Source organism: Danio rerio, chromosome 23, assembly GCF_052040795.2.
Source record: "Danio rerio strain M-AB ecotype USA chromosome 23, GRCz13ab, whole genome shotgun sequence".
Classification (NCBI taxonomy): Eukaryota; Metazoa; Chordata; class Actinopteri; order Cypriniformes; family Danionidae; genus Danio; species Danio rerio.
The window spans coordinates 48398009-48418694 of record NC_141043.1 but is presented as its reverse complement, the minus strand read 5'-3'; the positions used below and the strand labels follow the sequence as shown (position 1 = coordinate 48418694).

Sequence of the window (20686 nt, the reverse complement as noted above, 5' to 3'; positions counted from 1 at the left end):
ACAGCAATACTTCCTTGGCATATTACCACTTTGTCTGATTTTGTTTAGTATTTTGTTGTCCATTCTCCCTTAAACACACGACATGGTCAACTTTTTTTTTTTTTACTTAAAACAGAATTAAATATTTTTTAAAAAAATTTAAATAAACGAAGACTAATTTATTAATGTAAAATAAATTGAATACATTTAAAACATGTAAAAAAATTATATAAATAATTATATATTTATCAAAATAAAAATTACTAAAATAAAATAAATCAATTTAATAAAAAAAAAACACAAAATAAAATTATACATTATAATATATATTAAAATTATACTAAAATATTGAACTTGAATTTGGAAAATTAAATTTGGCAGAGGGTAATAAAAATAAAAAAAAAATAAAAAGATGCGCTCACATTTCGTCACCTTGGAATTATAAAGTTTTGTCTGCCTTCAGTCTGTACTCACGCCTGTATGGACTCGGTGACGGAGCCGATCTGGTTGACCTTCAGCAGCAGGCAGTTGCAGGCCTTCTTCTCGCAGGCCTGCTGGATGCGTTTGGGGTTAGTGACGTTAGTGGGTTGTTGTCCATTCTCCCTTAAACACACGACATGGTCAACTTTCTTTTTTTTTTTTTTTGCTCGACTCATTTTCAGTCAGTAATGGTCGAGTGCATTTTAATATCCAAGAGTGTGTTCTAATTCGACTGGTTGCGCTAACTCAGGGGTGGCCAATCCTGTTCCTGGAGATCTACCTTCCTGCAGATTTCAGACGCAACCCTTATCAAACAAACTGCGCTAACTGTACTGTGTGCAATGCTGCCATCACATGGCGTTCACTTGTATTGCATCATAAATTTACTAATTCTGAACCAAACCGTTACTCAGAAGCAGCATTTTAGAAACTCCCTCGCAGCCGGATGAAAGTGTTCAGTGGGACGCATGTGCCCCACGGGCTCTAGTTAGCCCACCTCTGCCCTAGACTGATTGGTGGGATCCATCCCCCCAAAACCCCCTGTAATTCGCACCCGGGTTATACCCAATTTTAAAAGGAATATTGCACTCAATTTCAGGAACATTACTTTATTCTTGGATACTTTTTATTCTTGAAAGACAGCTCACCTCAAAATAATCTTGCTCAATACCTTGGAGTTTATTGTGTTTAGTGAACCATTCATATCCCTTTAAATAGTCAACCTCAAATCTAATAACAATTAAGAAAATAAAAAAAAAACTTTAAACGCTTTAAAAAAAAAAAAAAAATTTCTTTGTCATGTAAAAACAAACCTCATCCTGTTTAATGTCTTATAAATATTCTTAAACTAGATGTTTAAAATGTGTTTGACGAAAACCACAACTAAAATATTACAGACGAGTTCAACTCTTCAATGCACGCTTTTCAAAAATAAAATTGCAGATTTGTTCAATAAAAGTCAATGTATGGTGATAAACTACAGCACAAACACTTCATTTTTTCCTTTCACTTTTTTTAGTTTTATTTTTTTCCAAAAACACACACGTGATCTGCTGCGACACGGACAGAAGCTGCTTCTCTAGAGTTTGGGGTGGCGGAAGTCTTTTCCTGCAAACTTGGCCTTGTCGCCGAGCTCCTCCTCGATCCTGCACAAACACAAACAAACGTGAGATTGAGATGCACAGATCTACTGTACTGCCATTAAACTGCTGGCGTGTGGAGATGGGTTATATCCAGGGCAACAATGAATATGGACTTTGCCATTTCTATGCAGAATTCTCAAAAAATAAAATAAAAATAAATAAATTGATTGTGCAAGAGCGGACAAATGATGATGATGATGATGATGATGATGATGATAATAATAATAATAATAATAATTTCTCATTATCAACATTCATTCAGAACCACTTGTTTGACTACAGCTGGTCTCGTATTGAATACACTAAAATAGAATTACTTAAATTATGTACAATACAATTTGTAATCTAAACATGCATATTCAATATTTTTTAATTATTATATTAAAAAAAGATAAAAAAAAAAAGATTTGAACGAAGGGACTCAAATCTATGGGGTTTTAACATGCACAGTTTCTGTGCGAGTCTAGTAATGTCTCATTTACGATAAACTAGTTTTAGAAAATTAATAAATGAAAATCTTCACAAGAAAAAAAAAAAAAGTGCTTGGAAATGTCTTTAAAAATGTATGTTAACATCAAAACATGCGGTTTTAAAGTGAGGGGTGTGTGAGTGTTTGACATCAGGACTGACCTCATGAGCTGGTTGTATTTGGCCAGTCGCTCTGACCTGCAGGGGGCGCCGGTCTTGATCTGCTCACAGAAACAGAAGCAGCATTAGATGAGACTCACTCAAATGGAGCTGCAGAGGCAGAAGTGAAGCAGCGGAGGTTTACCTGTCCTGTGCAGAGTCCCACCACCAGATCAGCGATGAACGTGTCCTCCGTCTCACCGGAGCGATGGCTGACCATCACACCCCAGCCGTTAGACTGCGCCAGCTTACAGCTGCACACACAAACAAACACCATCATCATTATAAAGATAAACATAGGCTCTGTGATGCAGCTCCACCAGGAGGCTATTAGCAAACTAATGAAGGACTATCACAATTTTCAATATTTCATTTAAATATGAACACCTAAAAGTATACTCAAATACACAAGATTACATTGTCAAATGACCAAATTTCATAAAAAAATAAAAATAAAAAATAAAAATAAAAAAAAAGGAACCAAACCCCATTTCATTAGGCTAAAATATCTAAAATTTTATTAAGATAACTCATTATTGTTAATTAAAATTCAGAAAAATTAATAAAATAAATTCAATACATTTAAAATGAATATAAAACAAATGTAAATGTATATAAAATTTAAATCAAAAGAATAAAAAAAAAACTAAAAATTTAAATAAAATTAATAAATCAAATAAATATTTTTAAAAATGTAAAAAATGTACTACATTACAAAATAAATATAACAAAAGGTAAAAATAATATAAATTAAGTTAATTCAAATAAAATTAACAGATTAATTAAATATATTTAAATAAATTTAAAATAATTTATTAAACTAAATTATATTTATATACAAATATTAATTATATATTAATTCTCATGTAAAATAAATTTAATACATTAATAATAAAAAACAAAAAAAAATGTAAAAATTATAAAAAATTAAGTTAACTTAATAAGAATTATTTAAAAAAAATTAAAATAAACTAAGACTAATTTATTAATGTAAAATAAATTGAATACATTTAAAACATGTAAAAAATTAATATAATTATATATTTATCAAAATAAAAATTAACAAAATAAAATAAATAAAATCAATTTAATAATAAAAACACAATAAAAAATGATTATACATTATAATATAAAATATATTTTTCAAATTATATTAAAATATTGAACTTTAATTTGGAAAATTAAATTTGGCGGAGGGTAATAAAAAACAAACAAACAAACAAACAAATAGATGCACGCACACATTTTCACCTTGGAATTATAAAGTTTTGTCTGCGTTCAGTCTGTACTCACGCCTGTATGGACTCTGTGACTGAGCCGATCTGGTTGACCTTCAGCAGCAGGCAGTTGCAGGCCTTCTTCTCGCAGGCCTGCTGGATGCGTTTGGGGTTAGTGACGGTCAGATCATCTCCCACCACCTGAATGTCCACAGACCCAGTGAACTTGCTCCAGTTCTCCCAGTCGTCCTGGTCAAACGGGTCCTCAATGGACTGGACTAAAAAAAACAGCAGGTAAACAGATCTGTGCGTGTAAGTCTGTGCACATATAAACTGTGCATGCATTGAAAGAGTACATGTGTGTGTATAAGAGCAAGTCTGTGTATTAGTGCGTGCACATATTAGAGTGTGTGTGCAAAAATCAATGAGTACGTATGTAAGGGCAAGTCAGTTTGTGCGTATCAGAGTGTACATCTACAATGTGTGCCTGCATTATGCAGGTGTCTGTGTGCGAGTGTATAGATCCGTGTTAGTGTGCGCATGCATGAGTGAGTCAGTGTGGTTGTATAAGGGTGTGTGCTTGTGTAAGAGTGAGTGTTTGTGAGCGTATAAGAGTAAGTGAGTGCATGTGTATGTGAACACACTGGAGTGCACAGGTGCGTGTGTGTGGTGTTTTTGTGTATGAGCGAGTGTGTTTGAGTTTGTGCAAGTGTGTATGTCTAAGAGCAAGTGGGTGGGTTCTTGTGCACGTATAACAGTGTGTTTGTTTGGGAGTACACAAATGAGCAAGCGTTTTATTTGTGCATGTGTATGCACATAAGAGTGTGTGTCTACCTGGGTAGTTCTTGATGAAGCTCTTATACAGATCTCCCAGCTGTTCTCCGGTGATGTGACGCTTTGGATCGTCTGGAGATTTAAAGTCCAGATCGTATTTCCCGCTCTTGAAGAACTCTGATGCTGCCACATCCATGCCGATGATGATCTTATCTGGATATCCAGCCTTCTCAATGGCAGACTTCAGCAGCTCCAGAGCTGCACAACACACACGTCAAAAAATAGTCAATTTCCATTAGTGATTAAAAGGCTTTAAAACAATCTTCATTTCCCCCCAAGAATTTGTTTTCAGTCCCAGGTTCAGTTTAACAAGGCAAGCGTATGTTCAATGCATTTCCTATTCTATTTCTTTTGGAAAATTTCAGTTTGACTGGGGACAATAATAATAATAATAATACTATGGTCAGTACTATTAGCCCCCTTAAGAAATTCTCAAACAAAATACTGTTATTCAATGACCTGCCCAATTAACCCAACTTCAATCTAACAAACAAAAGAAAATGGCTAATAAAACTAGTGCATTAAAAAAAAAAAAAAAAAAATTAACATGACTTTGGAAATATCTAAAAAGAATAAATTGCACAAGTCAGTAAATAATTTAGACAATCTTATATGAATTGTATACAAACCATGTGCTTTGAAAACCAGTGTGTACATTGACATTTCTAACACACAAACTAGTGCTGGATTCCTCTGCTACTCTTATTTTTAGAACTCAATTTTCTAGCCTGACTTTCAGAACTTTCCTTATTTTTTTTAATCGTTATTTCCTATAAAATAACCAACTGCATGATCAACATCATCTTTAAATAATGACATAAAGCTGCGGTCACACTGGAGTTTGAGTTTGCGAAATTCTGTTGTAAGAAGCTGTAAAAAGGGGCGGGATTAAACAGAATTAGACATTTAAAAAAAGGCGAGCGATTTGTCCATTTTAAAATTTCTGTCCAGAGAGGTCATGTTTTGATCCTCGATTGGACGCTTTCATCACCAAGCTTGATCTTTGCAAAACAGCAACCTGTGAAACCTCTTGCATTTATGTGCGTATGAATGAAAGTCTATTGGGAGAAAAGTCCAGTGTGACCGCAGCTTAAAAAGCTGAACATCAGTGTGCTTTCTACGGTGTTGTCTGAATCTTTAAATCGTGCTGTAAATTCTCCACAGGATTCTGATTGGCTGTCAGTGTTTTATTGTTTATTAGCTGGGAAAAATCCTGATGTTTCCAGTTTTTTTCTGTAAAGCTGAAAGAATGGTTGAAATCTTTACAGCAGTGTGAGCATTAAGTATCGTTCTTTCAGGTTGGTCCCGTTTACACTTCTCTTTATGCAGATTGACTTGTATTTTATGTTGGTGGCTCTGTGTGTATGTTTGCATGTATGCGTGTGTGTTTGCTGTATTGCGTTTTATTCTTGATTGTTTTCATTTATTTTATTTTTTTAATGTAAAGCCTAACCAGGGACAAGGGCTGCAAATTAGCTTTATGCTATATGCCCTACGTTCGCAAAAAATAAACAAGCAAATAAATAAAAAAATAAAATAAAAATGAAAGTGTTGATATCAATCCTCAGTATCTTTATAGTTGTGTTGTGAACTGTACTATCCTTTAACTATTATATATTTAAAGTCTGGCTCATACGAAGCTCAACTATAGTCTCAAATATACAGTTGAATTATTCGCCCTCCGTATATTTTTCCCCCCAATTTCTGTTTCAGAGAAACCTCAAATTTCTAATCATAATAGTTTTAATAACTCATCTCTAATAACTAATATTTTATCTCTGCCATGACAGTAAATATGTGACTAGGCATTCTTCAAGACACTTCTATACAGCTTAAAGTGACATTCAAAGGATTCACTAGGGTAATTGGGTAAAGTTAGGGTAATTAGGCAAGTCCTTGTATAACAGTGGTTTGTTCTGGAGACTCCCCAAAACTTATATTGCTTAAGGGGCTAATAATATTGACCTTAAAATGGGTTTAAAACCATTAAAAACTGCTTTTATTCTAGTCCAGGCATGTCCAAACTCGGTCCTGGAGGGTCGGTGTCCTGCAAAGTTTAGTTTCAATCCTAATCAGACACACCTGGGCTAGCTAATCAAGCTCTTACTAAGCTTTCCAGAAACAACTCGACTCAACACACATGCAAGGATGTTTCTAGAAAGCCTAGTAAGAGCTTGATTAGCTAGCCCAGGTGTGTCCGATTGGGGTTGGAACTAAACTGTGAAGGACACCGACCCTCCAGGACCGAGTTTGAACACCCCTGCTCTAGTCGAAATAAAACAAAGACTTCCTCCAGAAGGAGGGGGAAATACTGTGAAAATGCCCTAGCTGTTAAACATTTGGGGAATATTTGAAACAGAGATTAACAGTAGCGTGAATACAAGCGTACCCTCGTTGTTCTCCAGGATGTTGGGAGCAAAGCCGCCCTCGTCTCCCACATTGGTGGCGTCTTTTCCGTATTTTGCCTTGATGACGTTCTTCAGGTTGTGGTAAACCTCAGCACCGATCCGCATGGCCTCGTGGAAGTTCTGCGCACCCACAGGCAGGATCATGAACTCCTGCATGGCCAGCTTATTACCAGCGTGAGAACCGCCGTTGATCACATTAAAGGCCTGAAGGAGAGAGAGATGGAGAGAAGGATCATAAGATGTGGAGAGAAAGACCAACAGAAGGATGGAAACAAGAGGACAGATGAGGATGGAGAGAGATGGAAAGTAAAAATGGACTGATTAGGAGACATGCACGGTCCGTTGTAGAGAGAGGGAAATAGACAGATGGAAAGACTGACAGATTAAGAGAAGCACTGAAATACCAACGGAAAGGACAGATGGAGAGGACAAATAGAGTGATGGAGAATAGGGTAGAAAGACCCTTTAAAAGATGGACTGAGTGCTGGACAGAAAGAATGGAGTCAAATGGACAGATGGAGGACAGAGTGATGGAAAGGAAAAATGGACAGATTGAGGGATGGAGAAAAGTACAAATAAATTGAGAGAGAGAGAGAGAGAGAGAGAGAGAGAGAGAGAGAGAGAGAGAGAGAGAGAGAGTTAAGCTCACAGACAGAGAGGAGGACATTTACTGATGGATGGAATAAAGTCAAACCAATAGATGAAGAGAACAGAGACCACTGAAAACAGACAGATGGATAGACGGATGAAGAGGTTTGATAGAGAGAAAGATGCATGGAGGATGGACCGACGTAAATGCAAATGCAGAGGACAGACGGAAAGAGGTGTAGTGTGTGTCACATACAGGCACGGGCAGGATCACGTCTTTGTTTCCAGCCAGGTCAGCGATGTGTCTGTACAGAGGAACACCTTTCTCTGCGGCGCCGGCTTTACACACAGCCAGACTCACACCCAGGATAGCGTTCGCACCAAACTGAGCTGAAAACACACACACACACCATTAAAATACTACATCTTTGCATATACATGTATAGAGGTGTCAAACCCAGTTCTTGGAGGGCCGCAGCTCTGCACTGTTTAGTTTCAACTCCAAACACACCTGACCGCATCAATGGAGGCATTAAGCTAGTTTGAAACCTACAGAAAAGTGTGTTAAAGCAGGGTTGGGGGGACACTGTGTAGGGCTGCAGCCCTTCAGGAATGCAGTTTGACACCCCTGATGTATGTGGTTATATATCAGTGCCCTCAGGAATTTGCTAATTAACTGGTTCTTGAATCAAATTAAATAAAATTAGTATTTTTACAGCAGTTATAGTTGAAGCAAATAATAGTGGCCAAATAAAACAAAATAATGCCCAAATAAGCTAATTAACAGTCTTTTTTTCCTAGCCTCCCTTTATTATTTTTCAAACTAAATTTGCAATGCAAGACAATCATCAAACCCAAAAACAATTACAAAAATTAATTTCAATTTATATGCAAATATAAAAGATTTCATGTATAATAACTGCATCTCAGAAATCTAGCATATAACTATAGTACCAATACAGAGGAACCGCAGAAGTTGATATTTGTTGAAATAGTGTAGGTGTGTGATTTACATTTGTTCTCGGTGCCGTCGAGCTCCAGCATGAACTTGTCGATCTTCTCCTGCTCAACGACACTGAACTTCTGTTCACAGACAAAGATGAGGAGACCAGGTTAAAGCAAATTATCTAGTGCAGTGGTTCTCAAACTGTGGTACGTGGGCTTCCTTCCTTGCAGTATTAATGCTTAAACTATTTTTTAAGTTTAAAGTGGCTGACAATGATATTCTTATTAATAGGAATTAATCTGCATCGTTTTTGAACTGTACAGAGCTGTAGCTGCTTTCCTGGGTCTGCTACGGTACTGCATTTCAATACTGCTCATTATGGTGGTACTTGGAGAGACTTTTTTCTGAGGTGGTACTTGATGAAAAAAGTTTGAGAACCGCTGCTCTAGTGTATTAAAGCCACAGGTTACCCAAAAACAGAAACAGTCATCCTCCACTTGGTCTAAACCTGTTGGAGTTTAAAAGACATTCTGAAGAGTGCTGAAACAAACAGCCATTGAGATCCATAGCAGAAAAATAGCATGGACTGCAATGGCTGCTTCCCCCTCCTAACATTTAGTGCATCTCGAGTTCAACAAGAATAACTCAGAAGTTTAGGTCCACTTTTGGGTGACGAGCAATGACTGTAAAAAATATGGACGACGCGACAGCCCCTTTTCCCATTGAACGCCTTGAGGGCAAAACACCTGCTTGACGGGCACAAACTGTCGCAAAAGACTGCTGAAATTGGAGCCAGACATGCGCAGAAGGACTGTCTGATGGAGCCAGAGGAGGAGCCGCAGAAAATGAGCGGAGTCGAGCTTCCAACCAAACGCTTTATGTAAAATCAACCACGCCCCCCGAACTGCTCAGCATGCGTTTGCTGTCATATCAACACAAATGGATGTAATAACGTTAACAAATATGAGGGTTTTATATATTCAATCGCGCCAGCTCCGGGCCGCAGTGCATCACCTACTTGCGGCGTCGCGGGCTGATTCCGGCTCACATGCGGCAGCGCCGGCTCGCTCGGCCACTGCATCTGGCTCAATTGACTCGGGCTGGAATCGGGCAGTGAGTCCAGGCATCCGGAGTAGGTCCAGCAGAGGTAGTCAGTCAGATCTGAGGGGTAAGTCTCCGGCAGGCGAGAATCTAGCCGGAACTGGCCCGAGTGTATTTTGCTATCTGGGTGGTTAGGCGTGTATCAGCAAACTAAATAAAGCCCTGACCTTAGCGAATAAACAGTGTTCCACCAGATCATGTATGTCAGAAACTGTAGTTTACTGCTGAACTCATTTTGTCATGGTAAAATAACACAGAAATCGAATAATAACACTTTAGTCTCCTGCCGAAGCTCAGACGCGCTGCTTTGAGAAACTGTCAATCACAGCTGTCAATCACGATGACACGCCCAGCATTAAATTACTGCTAAAAACAAACTGTTTACAAAAATGAAGATCTGCACCTATTTCAGCACAATAACCAGTGCCTTAATCCACCAGAACTATCTTTCGGGACATTTTATTGCAAGTGTAATATTTTTTTTTATTTGGGCTCAAGTCTCCTTCATTAACACGGAGGAGGCGGGCTTTATGACTTGTACTGCAGCCAGCCCCCAGGGGGCGATCTAACGGCCGAAACCTTCACTCAAACGCAGGCTTGTGACTAGTGACACTTGTGACTTGTGACACACTTGGTGACTAGTCTCTTTAAAATGGCCTACACGGTCTGTTCCTGATCAATTTGTTTCAGAAACAAGCCGCTTTTTGCAATAAAATTTCTAAATGAATCAAGCAATGATGAAATTATGCCCTGTCCTTATAAATCATGCCTTATGAAATTATGTTTATTACAAAAAAGTAAAAAGAACAATCTATGTTTAATGCCATTCAGATGTTTTTGGATCTTAATGATCTGTTATTGATTTTGGACCAGACTGTCGCTCAGTCTAAAGCAACGTTTAAAACAATACGCACACAACAACTTCATGTTGGGTCAAAGTAATATTTGTGATAAAGGCCAGTATACAGCTCAAGCAGGAGCAGCACATCTTATGCTCATAATATGCCTTTTATGAAAGATGTGAATTTTCAACGTGATGCAAGAAATATTCAGGACCTCAAAGCAGATCCGGTTCATTGCAGTTCCTCTAGTTACTGACATGCAATCACTATGATCTCCAGCTTACCTTCTCAATCAGTTTAGGAGCGATGTCCTTGTTCACATGGTCCACAGCCTTCTGGGTACCTTAAACACACACCAATGATAATTAGAGTCTGTCTCGTTCATGCGCCAAACACACACTATATGAAATGGTTAACCCATTAAACTGTCTTTTTACATCCTTAGATTTACATAAATTATTTCATATACATTTTACTTTATATAATTTATATCATAATAATTTAAGTGTAAACATTTAGAGTCTGTAACTTTCAACTTCTCACCTTGACCTAATTCACATTTTATAATGTTAGGCATTCATTTTTTAGACATTAAGGCTATAGCTGAAATATTTAATTCAAGTTAATTTGCCTGTGCCATCTTTACACTGTTTAGAACAGGGCTGTCCAAACTCAGTCCTGGAGGGCCGGTGTCCTGCATATGTTTGCTCCAACTTGCTTCAACACACCTGCTTGGAAGTTTCTAGTATATCAAGTAAGACCTTGATTAGCTGGTTCAGGGGTGTTTGATTAGGGTTGGAGCTAAACTCTCTATAACACCGGCCCTCCAGGACCGAGTTTGGACACCCCTGGTATAGAATTAAAATTATTATTAGAGATAGACTGTTTTTGCAACTCATTTATTGCATCTTACTACTCTGACAAGGGTTGGGCGATGTCGACCAATTTAGCATCGCGATGCTTCACATTAGACATTGTACGATGGACGATAGCATAGTCAATAAGTGGGGGTTGGGGTATGGGTGGGGGGTCTAAAGAGCGAGGAGGGATCCTGGGTTGAGAAGGGTGCGCAACTTATTTAAGGACCGAGAGGGAGACGTGCAATTTCTGGGAGATTATCATTCGTTTGCGGGGATTATGAGTCCCGTAAATGCATAGAGAATCCCGGACCTTCCAGGACACTTGGGATGTTTGAATATTACATTTAACAACTGTAGTAAGACGCAATCCAGCGAAACATCCTTCATAAACTCTCCGATGTGCACTACTCTCTGCCTGGAGCTCAGAGGAGCGCATGACAGCGTGTGGCTCTGTGTGTGTGTGTGTGTGTGTGTGTTTTCAGCAGGGCTGTTCAGAAATGCTAGGTAAAACACGGTGTGGATGGGGATCATTTTCGTTCTAAAATGCCATTTTAACACTAAGACGTATTAGTGTAAACATGTCCTGAGTGTGTTTTTTTTGCAAGCAGGTTTGCGATGGGGGCGCGGCGATGGATCGTAACGCCGGCTTAGCATCATGTTGTCTATTGGCCATCAGTGATGGCATTGTCTATCAGCCCAATCCAAACTCTGACCTAATTATTAAACACATTTATGTGTGGCTTTTACTATAGTCAATAAGGCAATTTGAACTTAAGTGTGTGTCCTCATGTACCTTTTCCCAGGTAGCGTGTTTTATCTCCATCGCGGAGCTCCAGAGCCTCATGAACTCCAGTGGAAGCACCGCTGGGAACAGCAGCCCGGAAACGCCCTGAACACAGCAGAAAAATATTCAAACAAAAACTCTGATTTACTGACGAGCGAGGTGTCGAGCAGTGGCTGATGTCTTCCCTTACGGAGTCTTCATCAGGAGATTATTAGATGGACAGATTCATTCAAGCACTGCTATAGATGTGTGCGTTTACCTTTAGTGGTGTAAAGGTCGACCTCAACGGTGGGGTTTCCTCTGGAGTCGAGGATCTCACGAGCGTGAATCTTACTAATGGACATCCTGAAAGACAGAAACAGGATTAAATAAATCATAAACCCCACAGTTAAACATCAGCCCTCATCTGTGCTCTGAAACGTACATCAGCTGTTTGAGGTCACTCTGATCAGAAATAGTGGGGTTTTTTATTATTGAAATGATATAAAAAGCAATTTTACTTAAGAGACCATGAATACATGCAATCAGTCCAAAAGGTGTGATGTGAACTATATGACGCTAAACCCCAGCGCAGTAATAAATACATGAGAAATATAGAAAGACGAATATAGAAAGATAAAGAAGAAAGAGAGAAATAGGAAAAAAATAAAGCATAAACAGACAGTGAACAGGTTTGGACATATCTACGGAAAAATGTTAAGGAAGATAGATTATCAAATAGAGTTAATCAAAACAAATATATAAATACATACATACATACATACATACATATACATACACATACATTTTTTTATTTATTTTTTTTTATTTAAAAGGTCACAATAAATCTGCACAGACACCTACATACTGTATATACAGACTTCAGCTGTCTGATCCAGATACAGTATGAGGTTTCTATGCTATTAATAGTGGGGCTACAGCAGAACACACTGAAGACCTTGGGAGAATGTGTGTGTGTGTGTGTGTGTGTGTGTGTGTGTGTGTGTGTGTGTGTGTAAAAATCCCTGTCATACCTCTATATGACCTTTTACAAAGCCTGCTGAACTCTGACCTTTGTATTCAACATTGACCTTTGCATGACACTGTACTCCACTATAAGAGCATACGCGTACATTTATAGAAACCCTTAAACAGGACACTGGTTCAGCTCTGCTCTGTTCATAATTGAGGTAAAGTTGGTTTTATATTCGCACATTCCTTCATTTAACATTCCCTATATTATTTACTACGCTAATTTGAATATAGGGTCTGAAATCACATGTAAATGACTTGAAAACATAATCAGCACTATTTTTGACTGAACAATGCTGTACTTTGATAGTCATTGGCTGCTTATATGAATTCACGATTTAGAATTAGCAAGTAATAATAATAATAATAATAATAATAATAATAATAATAATATCATTTCAGAAAAGTAAAAAGTCTGAATATGCGAATATAAAACCAACTTTACCTCAATTCTGCACATTAACAATCTGCATCAGATGCTCCAATTCAATTAGATGCTACATATTTGTTCAATTTTTGACATTAGCAGCGGCAGATGAGCAAGGGAAACAACAAGTGCTTTACTCTGAAACTCAAAGCGGTCCATCTTTAAGGTACACTAAACTGCACTCATCTTCAGTTCAGACAATGCTCAAGCAAAGCTCCCATTTGAAATGTCAAGCTCCAGTCCTGTTCCCAAGACACTAATATCTTTAAACTTGATCTAGCAATGGCATTATAGGTTTAATATTTCGACGAGCACTTTATTACGTTAACGACTAGATTACACAAATCAATCAGCAATCAATGCAGAGCACATCTTATCACGCACATGAACGTGGGGCGCGTGACCCTGAAACAAACACAGCTCTATACATGCGCGTTCACATGACGCAACAATCAGTTATTAAATAACCACATTATGACGAAATAAGCACGGACTTTACCCTGAATTAGATCTAAACTAATTTTAAATATTTTTTTCCAGTTTTATATTAAAAATCACGGTCAATCGTGCACACATTTTGCATTTAAAAGACAAAATACTTATTTATATATACAAATATGAAGAACAAGCTAAAATGTGAAAACGTAAAGTTCTGACGCAAAACAGCTACTAATGTTTCATAATAGGTGACGGTTCCACCGGAAACGTGAAGGTCATTCGCTTTAACGGTTAACTTACCTCAGAAAACGATTTAAGACTTTAATCTGATTGAGTTTGACAGAGTCTGTTCAACTGAAAGTCTCCAGAGAACGCCTCACCGTCTGCAAACTTTTCCATAATGAAACTACACCGAGCTCAAGTTTGTCAAATCTCAGATCAGAATTCGCGTTCAGTATCTATAGGCTCAAGCGTGATGTCTGTTAGTACAACCGATCTCAGATCAGCGATTTCATTCAGGAAGCAAGTCGAATTCAATTCACTTCAAAAGTTCTCGTGGCCGCGCCCGGTTAGCACCGTGAAAGGACACACGGGGAAACCTTAACGTAAAATACACAGTTCCAGTAAATGAGTGCGTTTGCAGCGGTATTACCTGAGGGCGAGTCGGCTCGGTGTCAGTCTCGGTGTTTGACCCTGTGTGAGTGAGTGCGCGTTCCGCCTGCAGGAGCGCAATTTATAGACGGTCTCTAAACGGCAGCCCTTATATGGGAGAGACCTTAGGGAGCGTCGGAAAACTGCCAGCATTTATGCAAACACGCCTTATTTTTATGTATTATTTTATTCTATTATAGAGAACTTGAATTGTAAAGGAAAACATATTTTAAATTGGTTTATGTGATTAGTAAAGTACCATATACATAAGCAAAAGTGTGCTCAATGTGAACTAAACTTTCCTGTTTTATAAATGACTTCAATTGAAGTGTAAATCTTTAAAACAATCACAAAACAAACCAAAAAACATTTAAATTCATGTATTTGAATATATAATATCTCTTGATCTTCATTCATGAATTTTTCTTCAGCTTAGACTCTATTTCAGAGGACCCCACAGCAGAGTGAACCACCAACTATTCCAGCATATGTTTTACAAAGCGGATGCCCTTACAGCTGCAACCCATTTCTGAGAAACACCCATACACACTCATTCAACTACACACATACAACAATTCAGTTCATCAATTCCCCTAAAGCGCATGTGTTTGGACTGTGGGGGGAAACTGGAGCACCCTGAGGAAACCCACGCGAACACGGGGAGAACATGCTAACTCCACACAGAAATGCCAACTGGCCCAGCCAGGACCTTCTTGCTGTGAGGACACAGTGCTAACCACTGAGCCACCATGCCACCTCTCTTGTTCTTGTGGCATATAAAGTGGAAAAAATCTGCAGATATGCCCAGAGCACCGAAGCTTTAAATCACAATATTCTGCATGAAATATGTGTAAATATCATCAGATGCACATCAGCCCTTAAGTAGCCACAGACAGACAGGACAGAAACACAGCACATGTGCATATATCCAGCATTAAGTGGAGCTGCTAATGCAGTTGTAGTGCCGTGTTTGACAGCTTGCAGATTGAGAATCCTCTACGCTGTCTGTGTTTGGATTGGAACACTAACATACTGCTTACTGCATACTTAAGAGTGTATACTATATGTGGCTATTATTTAAATAAATGTTAAACAGCACGCAGGCTGAAACTGTAAACATCAACTTTATTTATGCTCGTATAGTGGAAATTTTAGTCAGTAAACTACATGGTTTTGGTAATCCATTGTGTAAATAGTAAAGTAGGACACAACTGCAAATTACAATGATAATTATAAGTATTAAGAGGTTATTGCATTTTTTTCATAGTACAATAGTGGCTTATTTTTTATCTTAAAATAAAATATACACGTAAAATAATATCTTAAAATGGAAATATTATTTTAAAAAATAATAATACAAATTTTACAGGCGACATGGTGGCTCAGTAGTTAGCACTGTGGCCTTACAGTAAGAAGGTTGCTGGAAGTCCCTGCTAGGTTAGTTGACATTTCCTGTGTGGAGTTTGCATGTTCTTGTTCATGTGTTGGCATGGACTTTCAACCTGTAAAATCACATGTACATCAGTATTCACAGCCTTTGGCGTGAAGTTCTAAATTGAGCTCAGGTACATTCTGTTTCCACTGATCATTCTAGAGATGTTTCAGCAGCTTCATTAGATTCACCTGTGGTCATTTCAACTAATTGGACATGATCTGAAAAAGCATACACCTGTCTATATTCACCTTATTCTCAGCTGTCGAGCGGGCGCTGCCATTTGAATCTTTTTGTCTCGCGACTTCCGGTCACATTCACTTCCATTCATTTTTTTACGTTAACAACTGCTCGTTACGCTGCTTGATGTTGCAATTTAATATTTTCTTATTATATTATGCTACTTGGTCTGTGTAGTCATGCAAACATTTGTTTGTTGAGCAAGTAGTTTGGCCATTTTCTGCCGTTTATTATTCCTAGTCATTTCTCCCATAGGCGACTGAATTGGAAGTTCTAAGACAATCGCTAAAACAGGCGCACTTCCGCATTTTAGAATAAGGTCAATAAGCGCCCAGGGTTGACGGTGCATGTCAAAGCACAAACCAAGCATGAAGAGTAAGGAATCGTCTGTAGAACGCTAAGACAGGATTGTCTCGAGGCACAAGGCTGGGGAAGCTTACAGAAACATTTCTGCTGCTCTGAAAGTTCCATTGAGCACAGCGGCCTCCATCATCCTTAAGTGGAAGATGATTAACCACCAGGACTCTTCCTAGAGCTGGCCGGCCATCTAAGCTGAGTGATCAGGGGAAAAGGGACTTAGTCAGGGAGATGATCAATAACCCGATGGTCACTCTGTCTGAGCTCCAGCGTTCTTCTGTGGAGAGAGGAGAACCTTACAGAAGGACAACCATCTGTGCAGCAATCCACCAATCAGGCCTGTATGGTAGAGGCTGCTCCCTGCCTGGATTTTGCCAAAAGGCATCTGAACTCTCAGACCATAAGAAACTAAATTGTCCGGTCTGATTAGACTCAAATTGAACTTTGCCAGCCGTTACGTTTGGAGAAAAGCAGGCAGCGCTCATCACCAGGCTAACAGCATCCCTACAGTGAAGCATGGTGGTGTTGGCATCATGCTGTGGGGATGTGTTTCAGCAGCAGGAACTGGAAGACTAGTCAGGATAGAGGGAAAGATGAATGCAGCAATGTACAGAGACATCCTGATGAAGACCTGCACAAGAGTGCTCTTGACCTCAGACTGGGGCGACGCTTCATCTTCCAGCAGGACAATGACCCAAAGCAAACAGCCAACATATCAATGGAGTGGCTTCACAACAGCTAGGTGAACTGTGAATGTCCTTGAGTGGCCCAGCCAGAGCCCAAACCTAAATCCTATTGAACAGCTCTGGAGAGATCTGAAAATGGCTGTACACTGTTGCTTCCCATCCAACCTGATAGAGCTTGAGAGGTCCTGCAAAGAGGAATGGTCAAACATTCCCAAAGACAGATGTGCCAAGCTTGTGGCATCATATTCAGAAAGACTCGAGGCTGTAATCGCTGCCAAAGGTGCATCAACAAAGTATTGAGCAAAGGCTGTGAATGCTGATGTACATGTGATTTTGCAGGTCTTTTATTTTTAATATCTTTGCAACAATTTCAACAAATCTTTTTCCATATTGCCATTATGGGGGATTGTGTGTAGAATATTGAGGAAATCAATCAATTTAATCCATTTTGGAATAAAGCTGTAACATAAACAAATGTGGAATAAGTGAAGCGCTATCAATACTTTCCGGATGCACCGTATATATTCTAATCTAAATCTTGAGTCTGATGTTTGTAGTTGTATACACACACACACAGAGATAGCACATGAGAACATATTTAATCGGGCATCAGAGGAGACTTTCATGTGTTTTCCTCTGAGCTGCGGTCAGAAACTCTCAGACTGTCCCTGCAGACGTGATTGAAAGGTCAGGGTTGAATTAAAGGGGGAAATGTGAGAGTGAGTTTGGGCTCGGATATAAAGGGCATCTATGATGGTCTCACGTACATGCGCTCACGCCTGCCTCTCTTTTGCCTGTTTCTGCCTCTCTACCCTTTAACACCAGGCTAAAATTAGTTTCACTATCAAGGGAGCCGACAGACACTTGTGTTGTTCAGGAGCCGCTGGTCATCCGCAGGCTTGACCTATAGAGTCACTCGTTCACTACAGAGTTCACTAGTGCTCCCTTTATCAGCAGTCCTGCATTCAGGAGGATTTCTGAATACGTTTTGATATGTGAAAAAACACTGTGGTAATTTAATTAGCCATGCTTTAGTGAAGTACTTGGAATAATCTGTTGTGCTGATTATAGTTGCTTTGGTAACACAACAACATGTATTGTAATATAAATATAGTAATATAAATGACGCAATATTCTACATGTTTACAATGATAGGGTACATACAGTTTAGTAAAAATGTAAATATCCTATAGTATTTATGACAGTTTATCAGTTCACTATAGTTAATCAGCTACTACAGTATTTTCATTAACAAAGGGTTAATGAATAGTGAAAAATAAAAACACTGAAAAATTAAAAAATATATACTATTAATTAATTTATAGTAAACACTTTACTATATACATTAAATTAATTGTACACTCGCCGGCCATTTTATTAGGTACACCTCCTTTGGATCCCCTTTTGCCTTCAGAACTGCATTAATCCTTGGTGGCGTAGATTTAACAAGGTACTAGAAATATTCCTCAGAGATTTTGCTCCATATTGTCATGACAGCATCACACAGTTGCTGCAGATTTGTCGGCTGCACATCCATGATGCCAATCTCCCGTTCCACCACATCCCAAAGCTGCTCTATTGGATTGAGCTCTGGTGACTGTGGAGGCCATTTGAGTACAGTGAACTCATCGTCATGTTCAAGAAACCAGTCTGAGATGATTGAGCTTTATGACATGCTGCGTTATCCTGCTGGAAGTAGCCATCAGAAGATGGAGACACTGTGCTCATAAAGGGATGGACATGGTCAGCAGCAATACTCAGGTAGGCTGTGGCGTTGATGCTCAATTGGTACTAATGGACCCAAAGAAAATCTCCCCCACACCATTACACCACCACCACCAGCCTGAATCGCTGATACAAGGCAGGATGATCCATGCTTTCATGTTGTTGAGGCCAAATTCTGACCCGAGCATCCGAATGTGTCAGCAGAAATGGAGACTCATCAGAGCAGCAACGTTTCTCCAATCTTCTATTGTCCAGTTTTGGTGAGTCTGTGTGAATTGTAGCCTCAGTTTCCTGTTTTTAGCTGACAGGAGCGGCACCCGGTGTGGTCTTCTGCTGCTGTAGCCCATCCGCCTCAAGGTTGGCCGTGTTGTGTGTTCAGAGATGCTCTTCTGCAGAGCTTGGTTGTAACGAGTACTTATTTGAGTTACTGTTGCCTTTCTATCAGCTGGAACCAGTCTGGCCATTCTCCTCTGACCTCTGGTATCAACAAGGCATTTGCGCCCACAGAACTGCCGCTCACTGGACATTTCCTCTTTGTCAGAGCATTCTCTGTAAACCCTAGAGATGGTTGTGTGTGAAAATCCCAGTAGATCAGCAGTTTTTGAAATACTCCCGTATATAGCCCATCTGGAAGCAACAGCCATGGCAAAGCTCAAAGTCACTTAAATCCCCTTTCTTCCCCATTCTGATGCTCGCTTTGTACTGCAGCAGATCGATTTGACCATGTCTACGTGCCGAAATGCGATGAGTTGCTGCCATGTGATTGGCTGATTAGAAATCGGCATCAACGAGCAGTTGGGCAGGTGTACCTAATAAAGTGGCCGGTTTGTGTATATATATATATTTTTCATTTTTCAGCATTAAGCCATGAACTAAACAAATTAAAACAAACCGAGATATATTAAACCGATAATTCGAAGTTGTTTTTTGAATCGACTTTTTTCTTTGAGCAAAAGACAGACAGACAGACAGACAGACAGAAAGACAGGTAGGTATATAGATAGATAGATATGTAATGTAATGTATTTATATAGCGCATTTATTGTGTATGGCCATACAGCCAAAGCGCTTCACAATCATGAGGGGGGGTCTCTTCACACCACCACACCAGATAGATAGATAGATAGATAGATAGATAGATAGATAGATAGATAGATAGATAGATAGATAGATAGATAGATAGATAGATAGATAGATAGATAGATAGATAGATAGATAGATAGATAGATAGATAGTTTGGTGCAGCTTTGTAATTGGTGAAACTTTCTGCAAAGCATCATGGGTATTGTAGTTTTCAAGGGGACATTTTAAAGACATTTTATAGTTAAAATAAGCCTAATGGAATATACATTTCAACAAAAGCATATATTACGACTGTTAGCAAGCTAGTAGTTCATTTTTCTGCCTTTAAATGTTTATAAGTTACATTTAAAACATTTCTTAATGTAATGTAGTGTAGGCTATAGCTATACAGCTGCTTATGAATCGGATTGACAGAAAATATCCACTTTGAACAGTGGAAGCTCGTAAATGTTTAACTCTCAGCTATGATTCAGGATGTTTAAATGCAGATACTCAACGCGGTGGATGCAAAACAGTCACAGCAAGAGGTTGTGGATATTATTTGAATAAAATAATCAAATCTCTCGGCGAACAAGAGCTACTAAAACCGAAAATCAAACTGCAACTGATGAGCTGCTGTCGTTACTGTCACGACCACACGGAGGCGCAGTTGTGCGCGTGTGTGTGTGTGCGTGCCCGCGTGCGTGCTTGACATCGCCGCATGTCTGTCACATGTAAAACTTCCTGTTTCCACTGTTTCTTCACACTCACTGAAGTGTGTTTATGTGTCTCGTGTTCCTTATTATAAAACAGAACATCTCTCTAGTCTGTATTTTACCTAAAAGGGTC

At 38.9% G+C, this 20686-nt stretch overlaps 2 protein-coding genes across 4 annotated transcripts in view; one reads left to right on the top strand and one right to left on the bottom strand.

The window, feature by feature from the left end:
- Positions 1-20686, top strand: part of tfr2 (transferrin receptor 2) — a 1009002-nt gene that overhangs the window by 445060 nt on the left and 543256 nt on the right. The window lies entirely within an intron of this gene.
- On the bottom strand, positions 1055-14393 carry eno3 (enolase 3, (beta, muscle)). 3 transcript variants are annotated; one of them, NM_214723.3, is given in 12 exon segments: positions 1055-1604; positions 2232-2290; positions 2374-2482; positions 3522-3723; positions 4280-4477; positions 6669-6891; positions 7532-7665; positions 8289-8358; positions 10449-10507; positions 11818-11913; positions 12068-12153; positions 14337-14393. In NM_214723.3, coding segments are annotated over 11 exon segments (1302 nt in total). In that variant the 5' UTR covers position 12153; positions 14337-14393; the 3' UTR covers positions 1055-1537.

Bases quoted from the DNA above. Each gene is read 5' to 3' on its own strand.
- eno3 (XM_087305343.1), bottom strand. From the start codon at position 12,152: ATGTCCATTAGTAAGATTCACGCTCGTGAGATCCTCGACTCCAGAGGA. The intron at 6,892-7,531 runs GTATGTGACACA...TCTCTCCTTCAG, and splicing joins ACGTGATCCTGCCCGTGCCT to GCCTTTAATGTGATCAACGG. The intron at 4,478-6,668 runs GTACGCTTGTAT...TGTGTTGTGCAG, and splicing joins CATCCTGGAGAACAACGAGG to CTCTGGAGCTGCTGAAGTCT.